At 47.9% G+C, this 14,530-nt stretch overlaps 3 protein-coding genes across 5 annotated transcripts; 1 reads left to right on the top strand and 2 right to left on the bottom strand.

Annotated features, from left to right (window-relative positions):
* Nucleotides 1-4,060: 4,060 nt before the first annotated feature.
* Nucleotides 4,061-8,387, bottom strand: LOC120680606 (formate--tetrahydrofolate ligase-like). Its single transcript, XM_039962107.1, has 5 exons — nt 7,495-8,387; nt 6,855-7,004; nt 5,107-6,282; nt 4,723-4,869; nt 4,061-4,631 (listed from the first exon to the last, which is right to left on the bottom strand). Exons 1-5 carry the CDS (start codon nt 7,915-7,917, stop codon nt 4,356-4,358), a joined length of 2,172 nt encoding a protein of 723 aa, XP_039818041.1. The 5' UTR covers nt 7,918-8,387; the 3' UTR covers nt 4,061-4,355.
* A 685-nt stretch (nt 8,388-9,072) lies between these two features.
* LOC120680615 lies at nt 9,073-9,820 on the bottom strand. Its single transcript, XM_039962116.1, has one exon. It carries the CDS (start codon nt 9,616-9,618, stop codon nt 9,349-9,351), a length of 270 nt encoding a protein of 89 aa, XP_039818050.1. The 5' UTR covers nt 9,619-9,820; the 3' UTR covers nt 9,073-9,348.
* A 213-nt stretch (nt 9,821-10,033) lies between these two features.
* On the top strand, nt 10,034-14,148 carry LOC120680581. 3 transcript variants are annotated; one of them, XM_039962097.1, is made up of 6 exons: nt 10,034-10,522; nt 10,806-11,476; nt 11,551-11,807; nt 11,891-12,512; nt 12,624-13,915; nt 14,000-14,148. In XM_039962097.1, the coding sequence occupies exons 2-5, from the start codon at nt 10,810-10,812 to the stop codon at nt 13,904-13,906; spliced, it is 2,829 nt and encodes a 942-aa protein (XP_039818031.1). In that variant the 5' UTR covers nt 10,034-10,522; nt 10,806-10,809; the 3' UTR covers nt 13,907-13,915; nt 14,000-14,148. The 3 variants fall into 3 exon arrangements, with proteins under 3 accessions (XP_039818031.1, XP_039818021.1, XP_039818025.1); XM_039962087.1 differs by having other exon boundaries at nt 11,891-13,915; XM_039962091.1 differs by lacking the exon at nt 10,034-10,522 and having other exon boundaries at nt 10,544-11,476; nt 11,891-13,915.
* The last annotated feature ends 382 nt before the right edge of the window (nt 14,149-14,530 follow it).

The following is a 14,530-nucleotide window of genomic DNA, read 5'->3' as shown; positions in this document are numbered from 1 at the left end:
GACGCACGAACACGAAGGGGGTTACTCTTAGACTCTCCCGGTCTCTGTCCTTCTAGAACTCCCCCAGATCGTCGGCTCCTCTCGATCGATTGAGATGCGCCGAACTTTGCAGGGGGATGCGGGAAAACAGACAGATGAAAGGTCCTGTTTGGTTTGTGCAGTAGCACAAATTTTGATCAATAATTAGTTGTACTAAATAAAGGTAGTTTATAAAATTAACTTCACAACCCCTGCGCTACTTCGCGAGACGAATTTAATGAGGTCTTTGACCGCAAAATTAGAGGTTGTTACTGTAGTATTACTGTAGCCAATTATCGATTAATTACTATCATTAGATTCATCGCGAAAAGTTACATTCATCCGTAAAAAGATTTTACAAATAAATTTTATTTAATACTCCATGCCTTGAAAAAAAATTTTAGCGCGAGTAACACGGGAGAAACCAAAGGGGGCCAAAATTCTCCAGCTTAGGCAGTCCAAGCCTAAGATTCTAGCGGGTCTGAACTTTCTGTACTCTCGCCGGCTCATCAGGCGCCGTGAACTTACCAAGAACACTCATACATGCATGCATGGCGGAAGAGCAGGATATGTACGCCATACCTACCTATACCTACCTCGTCCTTTCTTATTTCATCGCTTACGTAACACAATCTTTTAGGCCAAACAGAGGCCATCCTTTTTTTTTCCTTCTTCAGGACAAATAATAGAGACGGATTTGTTTAATGATTGGCCGTGCAAATCCCGATCTCTGCTTGATCCGCCCGTGACTAAAAAAACTAGGAAGGGAGAAAGGATGACTAAGCTAGTTTAAGACCAGAGACAGCGTGCAGCCGTGCAATCAAAGCCTCCACACATAAACGACGAATCTAGCTGTAGTATACTTATTTTTTAGTACTCCCATGCTATCAGCCCAGAGGCACAGCCTATCATGACGACGCCCGAGTCCCGGTCATGATTGGCCCTTGAATCTCTCCGGCCATCCACCGAGACTTCTTTCTAAAGTAAAAATTTCTACAGGCCACGAACAGTGTCAAAAATCGGGTCAGACGCCTTGGCGAGTAAGGGCAGTCCCAATGCAGCATAGAGTCTGAAGGGTTGTTTGGTTCTAGGGATTTTTTTTAAGTCCCTAGAACTTTTTAGTATTCAAAAGTATTAAATAAAAGTTAATTATAAAACTAACTGCAGAACCCTGGGGCTAAATTGCGAGACGAATCTAATGAGGTATATTAATCTATAATTAGTGGATAATTACTATAGCATCAATGTAGCAAATTATGAATTAATTAGGCTCATTAGATTCGTCTCGCGAAAAAGCACTCAGCTGTCAAAAAACATTTATAAACAAATTTTATTTAATACTATAAAATAGTAAAATTCTTTTTGATGTGATAGGGACTTCTGAAAAAAGTTTGGTTCCAAACAGGGCTTAAGTCTCAAAAACTCCATAACAAGAAATTATATTTCCCAATGCAAAGTGTGTTACTTTGGTTTATATGGCCCACTTGTCTCTCTCACATTCATTCTTGATTTGCGTGAAGACTTGGAGTCTAAATAAGACTTGGAGTCTTGATTTCTCTTCATCTCTCTTCCATAAATATACTGTCATATAGTATCAGCAAAACACAATAAATATTAGGTTTAGACTCCATGGTAGAGTCTGGATTGGAACTGCACTAAACGCTGCTTCTTCCAGACGCCCCAAAACGTCTAGCACTCGCGGAGAAACCGAAACATGCATGGGGGATGGGGCCTCACTCTGTTTTTTTTTTGAAAGGATTATGGGGCCTCACTTTGGACAAAACTTCCATGCAAGTTCAAATGGAACGAACATTCCGATAGAAATGTGCTCCAGCAGGGTGACGCCAAGTAGGCAACAAATTATAACGGATCGGAAAAGTTGATCTCGATCCGTCGACCGGCGAGGCCTGAGGGAAAATTGCCTGCATGATGGACTAAGGGAAAGCATGCAGGCGCCCACTCATTGCCATGCACGGACAGAGGAACGCACGCAGCAAGCTACGCCTGCTAATGGGGTTGAACCCACCCCAAATCCGCTCCTACCCATATTTCAAAAGCCCTAACTACCACCCGCCCCGACCCACCCCGTCGGCCCAATGTCCCAACCCGCCCCAACCCGAAGTCACGATGGAAGATGATATGCGACTTACGTGCCGATCTACTACCATAGCGCCCCAACCCATTTCATAGTGTCACCCGTTTCCACCCATCCAATAATACCCGTATTAAAACCCATCCAAAAAAACCCATCAAACCCCGTCCCATCCCATTAGCAGGAGTACAGCAAGCCGACCATTGTGTCCTGCTGCTGCTGGTTGGCCCATCCTCATCCCACCGGATTCGGGCACGCGACCCCGGCCGGCCGGCCGGCGGCCGCGCGCGGAGCACAGCGTCGTGGGTGGTAGGTCCGGCGCATTAGCGCGGCGCCCAGAGATTCACGTCGCGTCAGGCAATGAATGATGCCTCCTCTCCCCCCGCGCATGAGATCGATCTCAAGGCATCGTCGTACTCCGATCCTGCAATACACATACACGCGAGGAGTGGCGGGCATGCGTGTTTTGACTCATTGGCCCCCGTTACAGGCAAGCAAGATGATGAAATTGGCTTCAAACAGCTCAGTTTCGTTTTGAAATTCGAAGTGGTAGTACCTATTTGTGCCATTGGGAATCAGGATTTAGGAGGGAGATTCGGTGTTTGCTGCCAGCACTACTTTGCACGCAGCTAGGATGATTGTTTCATTTACTCTGTTGGACGCGCTGGGAGAGCTAGTAGGAATTTGACTTAAGGGGGTCGGACAGGAATTGGTGTTCCCCCTGTATCAGGTAAGATCAAAAGAACTTCCACGGGTCAGTACGTAATCGTGCGTGTCCATCCGGTGCGCTAGCGCATTGCATAAAAGTTGGTTGGTGTACACGGTGTTTTTTTCGGTTCAGTTGTTGACTGCATAAAAGTTGTCGACTGAACAGCGCTGCCTGCCGGCGGTAAATCTCTGACGAATTCAACCCTCACCACGGTCTCACTCACCCCAGCCAACTTGATTGCCGCTATCCATTTTTTTCCCGTGGACTGCCTATAACTCCGTTACCTGGAACAGTCAGGTGATCCTCCCCTCGCCGGCCGAGCGTCCTGTCGTGGTCTCGTGGAAGGAAAAGGAGTTTCCCCGGCATTCCTAATAACTTCATCTCCGACCGACGGCGACGGGATCCTGCTCGCGACAGCAACCGGAACCTGCTCTCCTTCGAGGAAACAGGCAAAGCGGCCATGTGATCGAGTGAGCTGCTCGGGTCAATTCGCCCGCCCCGGCCCCGGCGGCGCTGCCGGTGCCGGTGCCCTCGCGGCGAGGCCTTGACTTTCTCGCGGCTGCGCCCGTGGTTGGCTCCGCGCCGCGTCGGGCGTCGGCGATCCGCTCGCTGACTCGTCGCGCGCGGCTACTAGCGGGCTTGTCGTCGTGGCGCCTGCGCTTTTCCGTGCTGGAGTTTCCAACGCGGGGGGTAGCGACTGGTTAGTGATAGGGAAGGGTGTGCGTTGATGTGCAGCAGAATAGCAAGTGACGCGGCGCTGCAGCCTGTTTCAAAATACAGTCGCCGATCTGGATGGTCTCGAACTGGCTCGTTTTTTTTTATGGCGGGTGATTTTTTCTGATTTATATGCGGATTTGGAATTTTAAATATGACCAAACTTTCATAATGGTCGCAGTTTTGTGGGGAATTAGATATACTACTATTTTTTAGGGGGCTGCCTGTGATAGTTTTGTTCTAAAACATACGCCCAAACTGACGATAAGGAAGAAGAAGAAGCGGCCTGCCACTGACAGGATATGCGGCGGCGCGGACTTGGAGAAAGCCCACGGTTTGCGGTGCGGGCAACAGATGGACCGGGCCGGGAACTCGGTCTGCCTGGCTAATAGTATCTAAAAGGCCCTAAATATTTTATCTGCTGTTCAGATTTGACCCAACCAATGGTCATCATTTCCCACCTCGAGGTGTCCAATCGCTAGTCAAGACTTCAAAGACAGTAGTTAAAAAAAAAACATCAAAGGCAGTTCATAAAAAAATCACTATAAACCTGCGATAATTAAAGATGGGATGCATGTTTTGAGTATGGTACACAGGAACAGAGTCTAAACAGCATGGGTTCGAGCACATTTACAGTCTCCCGGTTTACCAATAAAGCAGTAACAAGAAGAAACACTGCATTTCCAGGAAGCCAGGAACGGATACATACTTATTCCTGTTATTCATCTCAAGGAAAGGAATGACACGAAATTCTGTAGCTGCACAATTCCGCTCCAACGCAAATGCGATCCGGTCTCTAAACGGCACCAGCTGAGCTTCAGTTTACGACAGGCCCATGACCTTCCCGGTGGCAGTGTCGACGTCGATCTCGTAAAAGCAGGGCCTTGTTGGAAGGCCGGGCATTGTGCTCATGGTGCCCACGAGCGGGTAGATGAACCCAGCTCCGATGCTGACCCTCACGTCCCTTATTGGTAGAGCGAAGCCGGTAGGGGCGCCCTTCATGGAGGGAACATGTGAGAACGAGTACTGGGTTTTCGCCATGCAGATTGGGAGGTTGGAGAAGCCTTGCTTGGTGTACATCTCAATCTGCTTCTCAGCCTGCAGCAAAGTCAGAGAGAAGTCAGCAGAGCAGGGTATGGCAAAATTTTATGATTATGAATGAATCAAATCTCGAACACAAAGGAGGTACCTGTTCAGAATATTCGACGCCACTAGCACCATAGAACTTAGCTATGGATTCGATCTTCTCCTTTATGCTAGATTCCAAAGGATACAGAAACTTCAGAGGCTCTGACTGGCTTTCACATGCTCGTTGAACTGCGAGTCCAAGTTCAACCTGAAAAGAAGTTAAATGGAACAATCTAATTATACGATCAAATTAATTCCCATGATTCAGACATTCATACCACTCTAGGCAACAATGGACCCGTGAACTCTTTTGTACTAGCGTGGAAAGTTGAAAACAATGAATTTTGTTTTGATATTGGAGCATATTACAATTCAGTGTTTCCATCTAAACAGGACCAGCTATCTATATTTCATAGAATTAATAATGTAGGGAAAGGGAACTAACCGCTCCTTTACCACCATGGGCATGGTGTGTGCAGACGACAGCATCAAAGGCTCCAGCAGCCATAGATGCATTCCGCACTGCGTTCATTTCTGCTTCAGTATCTGATGCAAATTTGTTGATTGCGACTACAACATTAACTCCATAACTCCTTGTGTTTGCTATATGTTTAGCAAGGTTGACACACCCAGCTTCAACAAGGGCTACATTTTCACTCACATATGCATGATCCAGAGGCTTTCCAGCCACAACATCGGGCCCCCCACCATGCATTTTAAGAGCTCTAATTGTGGCCACAATAATAGCGCACTGTGGCACCAATCCACTGTATCTACACTTTATATCCATGAACTTCTCAGTTCCAATATCAGCACCAAAACCTGCCTCAGTTACAACAAAACCACCCTTACCAACCAGCTTTAAAGCTATCTTATCAGCAACTATCGATGAGTTTCCATGAGCAATGTTAGCAAATGGTCCAGCATGAACTAAAACTGGTGTGCCTTCAAGAGTTTGCATGAGGGTGGGATGAATTGCATCTTTCATTAGGACAGTTAAGGCACCTCCAACACCAAGATCATCAGCAGTAATTGGCTCTCCTGACTTGCTGTTCCCTATCACCATTCTTCCAAGTCTTTCTCTCATGTCGGCAAGGGAAGTTGTAAGAGCTAACACAGCCATTATCTCACTAGCAACTGATATGTCAAAGCCTGTTTCTCTCACCATTCCTTTTTCTTCAGGGCCCTGTCCAATAGTGATTTTCCTCAGGAAACGATCGTTGACATCCATCACCCGTCGCCATGTAATTGACCCAGGGTCAATGTCAAGCCTTGCAAAACGTCTAACTTCATCTGGTGTAAGCTCATTGGGATCTGTCTTCGAAATACCAAGCTTTGCCAGACGTTTGAGCATTACGTCAGCAAAGCGCCTCTTGCCTTCTTTGTTTGCTGGACATAATCTGTTGAACAGTGCCTTGTCTGACTGAGAATTTTCATGGAAGATCCTTGTATCAATAGCAGCAGCCAAGAGATTGTTTGCAGCTGTAATTGCATGGATATCGCCTGTCAGATGAAGGTTGAACTCATCCATGGGTATAACTTGGCTATAGCCACCTCCAGCTGCACCTCCCTTGATTCCAAAGGTAGGCCCTTGTGATGGTTGACGGAGACAAGTGACAACCTATAATAACAATAATATATCAATATATGAAATGATTTCCACACTCTGTCAGTATGCAACGTATGCTTATCTTTGATACTGACAGTAATTTAGCAACACAAACAATGGTGCAGCCACTCATATAAAGTCATAAGAATCCAAAGGTTTACACAAGCCATAAGAGCAAGCTAACAGAATTGCATGAACAGTAAAAACGGAAATGATTTTTTAAGGCATCGATAGCAGGAAGTTACAGTGTAAAGATCAACAGCAACTGATGGTTCCATGTGTTTCAACAAAGCTTACTCAAACCTACAGATTTAACTTAACCATAAATCCGTATTGCCATAAAGAAAAAAAGCTGACCAATGTAAATGCACAGCTATTCACTACCAAAGTAGCAGAAACAAGATAGCCTTCTGCAATTCCGTCCAAGATTGCATCAAACAGTTCACTTTCTGACAAGACCCATGTTTCCAAGCAGCTCATAAGGTTTGCACTATCAGTCCCTAACACCTTAGGCCGAATTCATCAACTGTCCCGTGGACGATCGGACTATGGATCAAGCAAAAAATTAGCAGTAGGAAGCCCACCTTTTTATCAAGGAATGCGCCCAGAGCCTGGCACAGGCCGACGGTAGTGGTGGACTTGCCCTCCCCGAGCGGTGTCGGCGTGATGCCGCCCACAACGACGTAGTACCCATCCTGCTGCTCCTTGAGGTCATCAAGAACCGACAGCAACACCTGCAATCAGCAAACAAGAAGCGGCATGTCAGGAACCTGAAGACCCTCTCCTTTCAGTTTTGTCAGAGCTCAATGGGTTCATTCAGATACAGTCCTTGACAGTAGCAGATGCCAGTTTACCAAGGCCTAAGGAGAAGCATTCATTGTCGCTCCGACAGTAACCATTCATTAATGCAATTCATCTTGCTGTAACATTCCCATCTTAAAGAGGCTCCAAGCAGCCTGGACATGCTATGGAAAAAGATATTATCTAAGAACCCCTAGTTGTAGCACTAGTTTTCTGGGCGTCATCGCCGGCGGCCTTGTATCTGTCAGCCTTTATCGATTCAGTGAGGTGGATCTATTACCTACTAATTCGTGTTCCTCTATGTTCTTCCTTTTTTTTTCCTTTGGTTTTCCTCTGGATTTCTCGAATCCTAACACGGCAGGTCAATATCCGATCAAACCGCAGGAGACACCGACACCACCTGGGACCAAATCAAGAACGCACCTTGGCCTTGTACTTGCCGTAGAGGTCGTAGTGCTCGGGCCCGAGGCCGAGCTCTGCCGCGATGTCGACGATCGAGAGCGGCTCGACGGAATTGGCGATGTCGATGTCCGCCGGCACCGGCGACGCAACGTCCAGCCTCCGGATCGTCGGGCTCGGCATCTCCGGCAGCAGCAGCGGCGGCGGCAGCGGCGGTTGCGCGACGACGGCGCTGGATCTCGCGACGACTCGGTCGCGGCCGGGTCCGGGCGGGGCGGGCTGCAGCAGCGAGTGGTGGGCGTGAACTGATGACGGCGACACGATTGGGCTGGCGGAATTGTTTGTTGCCTCCCGCCTCGTCGCCGCCCTCGCGCCAGGACGGCGGCGGCGTAGGATAATGGAGGTTAAAGTTTTGGGATAATTGGTTGGTGGGGCAGGTAGATCCATGTTCAATCACTGTGTTCGGCAGGCTGGAGTTTGAGGCGAGAGCTGAAGTAGGGTGAGAGAAAAACACTATTATCTGGCTGGTGGCTGGAGGCTAGTATTAGAGCGGTGTGAGAAAAAATATTGTAGGGTGGAGGCTGGTGCACCAGCTGCACACGCACACGGTGATTGAGGCGCGCAAACCAAGATTCCGCTCTCTTTTTTCTGCAGAACGCTTGGTTTAACAAAGAAAACCCCCGCAGCCTCTGTGATTACGATCCCTGAACCACAAAAATCTGATAGTACTCTCGCTGCGCGCAGCAATGCGTAGCATCAGAAAAGCAATGGGGATTTCAGGTTGAGAGTTTGTGAGGGGTTTTGGCCTCGGCGGGGTGCTCTTATCGTGGGATGGATGGACGGAGGACAGGCTGCAATCCAGATAAGGGTTTTGCCGGAGCTGTGGCCGTGATGAACTCGCGATGATGATGCACTGTGAGGGGTTTAGGACGGGCCAAGTCTCCGCGGATTTATAGGTGGGAGGAGGTGACCTTGCTCGAGCTCCTTGTGACAGTTCACGAGCATTGTGCGTGAAATTCAGTAGGCGCGCGCGGTGGATTAACAGACTTGCGTGTTTCCGCGTGGAGAGGAATCGTTTCCGTTTGCTTAAAAAAATCGTTTTTTTGTAGAAAAAGAAACCCTTTTTTGATCTGGCATTTTGCTGGCAGCGAAGAACGGCGTGGGAATCGAGTGTTTTGTTCATGCCACCATGAAGCTTTTGCTCTACGATACAGCACGTCAAGCGTCAACCGTCCAGCGACGAATTGAAGTAAACAAGGATGCAATTTGGCAGGGTACACCGTACACGCTAAGCGAGAGTGTTTCTGTTTCCCTTGGGTTTTGACAGTGTGGAAGGGTGATCCACATCACATGGGGGTTTTGAAGCGTAGGTGGTTTGCATTGGGTCGCACAAAGGCGGATAAGAAATGCTTGAGCTTGACACTGGAGTCGAGATAAGGGAGCATCAATCCACACGCTCGCCTGGAGTGGAGGGAAGCTGATTGGTCGAGCGTCAACGTCGTTGTTGATTTTTTCTTTTCTTTTCTGATTCGGATCTGGGCAAACGCGACTTGTTTGGTCCTTTCACTTCCCTCTGCCCATCGTTGAAGAATTCAGGATAGGTTAAGCCCAAGGCCCAATCAGCCCAGTGATATGTTAAGCCCAAAACGTAACAGAGCAATGCCCTCCGAAACGAGGGCGCGTCAGCATTTGGAGATCCGCTCGCATAGCACACTATTTGAGCGAACTGATCACATGCACAAACCAAAAACTCCACGAAATTTGGACACCCAATCAAGGGCTTACAAATCGAACCAACAAATAAGCATGCACGCCACAAATCGAGCTCGCTACGCTACGCTCCCTGCACTGCACGGCCGGCGGCGGCCGCCCTGTCGGTCAGTCCTCGTTGATGAGGTCAGCGGCGAGCGCGGCCGGCGACGGCGGCGAGGAGCGCGGCCGGGCGACGAGCGAGGGCTCCCCGGCGAGCGGCAGGTCGGCGAGCAGAGCGAGCATGCGGCGGGCGCTGGCGGAGCGCGCGGGGCGGAGGCCAAGGCTCTTGGTGCGCGAGAACACGGAGGAGGACTGCGACAGGATGAGGTACACCAGCGCCTGCACCAGCACGAACACGCCCACCTTCACCAGCGTCGCCTGCAGCTCCGGCTCCATCTCCAGCTTGCCTCGAGGATCGGGGAGACACGAGAGGATCAAAACCTTGCTTGCTTGGTCCGGCGAGCTCGAGCTGATAGGAAACGAAGAATCGCTTGCGTTGCGAGTTGAGAGTTGTGAGGCGAAGCGGCGGGTGGCGGCGTTTTATAGGCCGGAGACGGTGACCGGGCCGCCGGTTTGAGTTTGACCGTGGCAGGGCAGGAGAGGGGAGGTGCACCTATCTATGTCTGTGCCTGTGTGCGTGCGGAGATGTTTCCGTGCGTGGCCAACCGCGGTTAAAATGCTCCAGGCGGGGAGGGTGCGTCCTAAGGCTAACCTGCTTGCGTCGCCGCGTGCGCAAGGTTCACAATTTCGGCGGAATTTCGGCGAAATTCCGGAAAAAATTCCGTTTCCGCTAGTTACCGGGAAGAGAAATTTCGCTACTTTTCGGTGAATTTCGTTTCAAAATTCAAAAATTCAAAAAAATTTGTAAAAAAAATATGAAAAAATTATGATAAAAAACTAGGTGCATTTTTGAGCGACTATCACTTGAAATCGTTCAAATATAAGTTGATTTGATTGGTTAAAATCACTAAATGAGTTCGGACCCGTTAACGATGAGTGGACCCGTTAACCCGTTAACAAGGTATACCTTATCTGCTCGTCAGCGTGAGGGGTGACGGTCGCCCGAGCTCTTTTTTCCCCACCACGTTCTCCTCTCTGGTCCCCTCCGCCGCCGGCGGCGATTTTCGCCTCCCCGCACCGAAATTTCGGCGGAAAGGCGGCGAAATCCGGGCGGGGTGTAGCGGATACCGTTCCCTGGAGACGCTGTCGGAATGGATCCGTAATCCGGGCGGATTTCGGTGCGGTTTCGGCGGAAAACCGGTGAAACCGACCGGATTTCGCCTCGGCTCCGGGAACTAAGGTATGAGAAGGTTTTTTTTATGTTGATGCTTGTTGATGTCGATCTAAGTTAGTTGATTTGAGATTCTAGAGACCAAGTGACATAGAAAGCATAGAAAAAATCAGTTAGTTGATATGTATGAATTTTTTCATGTTAGTCTCAATGTATGAATTGGTAGTTTTAATGAATTGTTAGTTTATGTGATATTCATGGGTTGTTAGTAGGTATTCATCAAAAAGAACATGAGTTGCTACTTCATGTGTTATTCATGAACTTACACCTTACTATTTTTCTGTAATTGTAGGACAATGCCAGACCTAGTGTGGGAGCATGGCCAAAAGATCAGGGGTGGTTTCAAATGCAAGTATTGCAGGGAGGAGAAGAGTGGGGGAGGAGCAACAAGGTTCAAAGAGCATTTGGCACATAGGGGGAAAGATGTGAAGGACTGCCCTTCGGTTCCAGCCGAAGTTAAGGCCTTCTTTAGTGAGCAGTTGGACAGGAACAAGGCTAGAGCTAAAGCAAGGGCCCGAGAAAAGCTCCTGAGGGACCAATCTGCAAGGAGGCCGCACATTGATCTAGAGAAAGAGGAAGGCCAGGGGCTCGACGAGGATGCAGAACTACAAGCGGCCTTACACCAGTCCCGCCAAGAGTATGAATTTATGCAGCAAGCTGGGCCACGATATGATAGGGGTGGCGGATCGGGTGGTGGTGTTGGAGGCAGTGGTGGACCGCTGCCTTCGATGTTCAGAAGGAGCCAGTCACAAGTCCCCGAGAGGGTTAGGGACTACCATCTAGGGTTGAGCAGTGGTCCACGGCAGCAAAGGATTGATACCGGCCCATGGACTGTCAAGGGGAGGACATCAAGAGAGCTTCTAGGGAGGGCATGGGCGAAGGCGTGCCATGCTGTCGGTATTCCCGGCCGGAAAGTCGATGACCCATACTTTAAAGCTGCGATCGTGGAGACCCAGAAACAAGGTAACAATGTATATTTTGAGCTACATTACATATCCTTCATTGTGATCTTAATGCTTTCTCTTCTATGACCGCAGGTGTTGGAATCAAAATACCATCAGGGAGGGAGATAGATGGAAAATATTTGGATGAGAATGTGAAGGAGATAGAGAAAGAGATAGAGAAGTGGAAGAACGAGTGGGATGAATGTGGAGTCACGATCATGTGTGATTCGTGGACGAGGCCTATGCGTAACTCGGTCATTAATTTCTTGGTGTATAGCGGTGGCACCATGTATTTCTTGAAGTCCATCAATGCGTCCGACAAAATACAGGACCATCAATACTTGTTGAAGGTATGTCCATGTATCGAAGCATTGTTCTCACCTTGGCATAAAATATAGGACCATACGCATATCACATTGGCAATGTTGTGCAGGAGATACGAGCAGTGGTCATGAAAGTGGAGCCTCACAATGTGATTCAGCTTGTCACGGATAATGGTTCGAACTACAAAAAAACCTGCAAAATTATATGTCATGAGTTCCCTACCATTGCATGGCAGCCTTGCCTTGCCCATACCATCAACCTTATGCTGAAGGACATAGGGAAGTGGCCGGAGCATGATGCTTGTATTCGAAGCGCGCAACGAATTTGCAGCTGGCTCTACAACTCCAACAGTTTACACAGCATGATGAGGGAAGCCATCGGAGGAGAGTTGGTCAAGTGGAATGTAACAAGATTTGGGACCAACTACATGTTCCTTGAAAGCATGTATAGGAAGAAGGACCAGTTCATGACATGGTTAGTGTCACCTGAGTTCCGACGGTCCCGCCACTTCAAAAGTGAAACTGGAAGGTACATTTACGAATGCATCACAAGTCTTCAATGGTGGGCGAATATGGAGTATGTGATCAATGATGTTGAGCCTCTGTACATGTTTTTGAGATTTGCTGACACAGACAAGACACCTAATTTGAGTGAGGTGACAATGGAGTATCAAAACATGAGGCAAACATATGCCAGCAAGTTCAGCAATGACTACCCCCGGTTTGAAAAGATCATGGCTGTGATAGATGCAAGGATGAACACAGTGATGTCAGGCACATATATGGCCACTGCTTGTGCTCTTAACCCTTACGTGCAGTACAGTTTGGGCACATCACAGACAGTCATGGCAGTAATGCGCAACGGTCTGGAGAAAATGTTGAATACTAATTCAGCAGCAATTGCATTGCAGGAATTTGAAATATTCATGACGAAGCAAGGTGAGTTCTCTAGTGACATTGCTAGGCGAATGGCCATTGACCGGAAAACTTCACCAGCTGCTTGGTGGGCAACATTTGGGGGAGATACACCAGTGTTGCAAAGGGTCGCTCGACGCTTGTTGTCGCAGTGTGCAGCCTCTAGTGGATGTGAAAGGAACTGGAGCACCTTTGCTTACATCCACACCAAACTGCGCAATAGGTTGAGCCACCAGAAATTGGATAAATTGGTCTTTGTGAACTACAACCTCCGCTTGCGTCTGCAACGTGCTACTAGAGGGGCCGATCCATATGACTATGATCCAGTTAGCAGTTTCATGGATCTTTCTTTGTACCGGCAGTCATCAGCAATTCAAAATTGGATGAAGCTTTCAAGGTCCAATGGAGACCCAGCATTTGATGAAGACTCAGACTTCACTGACACTCCATTGCCGAGCCAGATGTTCACTGACATAGGCTCTTCTCATGGTCACGATGAAGATGTGGAGACATGGGCCGAAGAAACAATTGGGGACACACATCTGGGAAAAAGGAAGACTAAGATTGGTCCCGAAATGAGAAAAGGGAAGAAACCACGCACTGAGGAGGAGTTAGGTAGTGACGATACCACACCTGAGCCTAGTGGTGGTGAGGACATTGGTGATGATGATGATGATGATGATGATGATGATGATGATGATGATGATGATGATGATGATGATGGTGATGGTGATGGTGATGGTGATGGTGATGGTGATGATGATGGTGATGATGATGATGATGGTGATGGCGAAAGTGGTGGTTATCGTATATCTCCTACTATAAGGTTCACTGGGGAGGAGGACTTCACCCATGCAACACAAGATACAGATCATGGAGCACCTACTTCACAACGACAAACAACATCGACAAGTCGATATGGTCGACAGGCCCCACTTGCATATGATGAAGATAGCTCCAACTCTGCCTCCAGTGGTCAGTACTACAACCCTTACAGTACTTCTCCCCCTGCAGGGGGCTTTCTGTGGCCACCACCAGGGGTGGTGAACCCGCCACTTCCGCAGGCAGTTGCAGCATTGCCTTATTTGGATTATCACGGCTACCTACCATATGGAGCTCCACAGTTGCAACATCACCCACCTACGTACGTGTATTTGCCACCAACAGACGAGCCGTATGAGGGACCACCGGGAGAGAGATTTGAGGACTGAAGAATGCAGGTACTTATCCTATCAACAGAAATTATCTATACGTTTTGCTTCCTCTACTTATTTAATTTATTTCACATAAATATTTAAATGCAGAGAATATGCTACATGGATTATTCTGGACTATGCCTTTGCCTCTTTTGTATCTTTGGATTGTAATAATTCTAATGGACTTTGGATGTATTGCGTTCTATGTGTGGACTTTGGACATGAGTTATGTGTAATAATTGTAATGGACTTTGGATGTATTACGTTGTATGTGTGGACTTTGGACATGAGTTATGTGTTAAATGGTGTATTTGTCATTGTTTTGTGGAGTTATATATATGTTATGCATTATAAACTGTCAATATACACATAATCAGGGGAAATTTTGCCAAAATTTTCAATTTTTCCATATGTACACATCATTTTCTGTTAATTTGCATCATTTTACGGTGACAAAACCGAAATTTCGGTCAAAATTACCGAAATTCCGGTCGGAATGCAACGAAATTTCGTTTTTCGAATTCAAAAACCCATTTCGGTCGGAATTACCGAAATTTAGCGAAATTTCGCCCGGAATTCCGTTTCCGCCGGATGGCGGGATTCGGTCCAAAAACGAAAAGGAGAACCCTGCGCGTGCGT

The sequence above is a fragment of the Panicum virgatum genome, chromosome 2K, assembly GCF_016808335.1.
Source record: "Panicum virgatum strain AP13 chromosome 2K, P.virgatum_v5, whole genome shotgun sequence".
Taxonomy (NCBI): Eukaryota; Viridiplantae; Streptophyta; class Magnoliopsida; order Poales; family Poaceae; genus Panicum; species Panicum virgatum.
The sequence above is the reverse complement of the archived record's forward strand: the minus strand, read 5'-3'. Positions and strand labels throughout refer to the sequence as shown.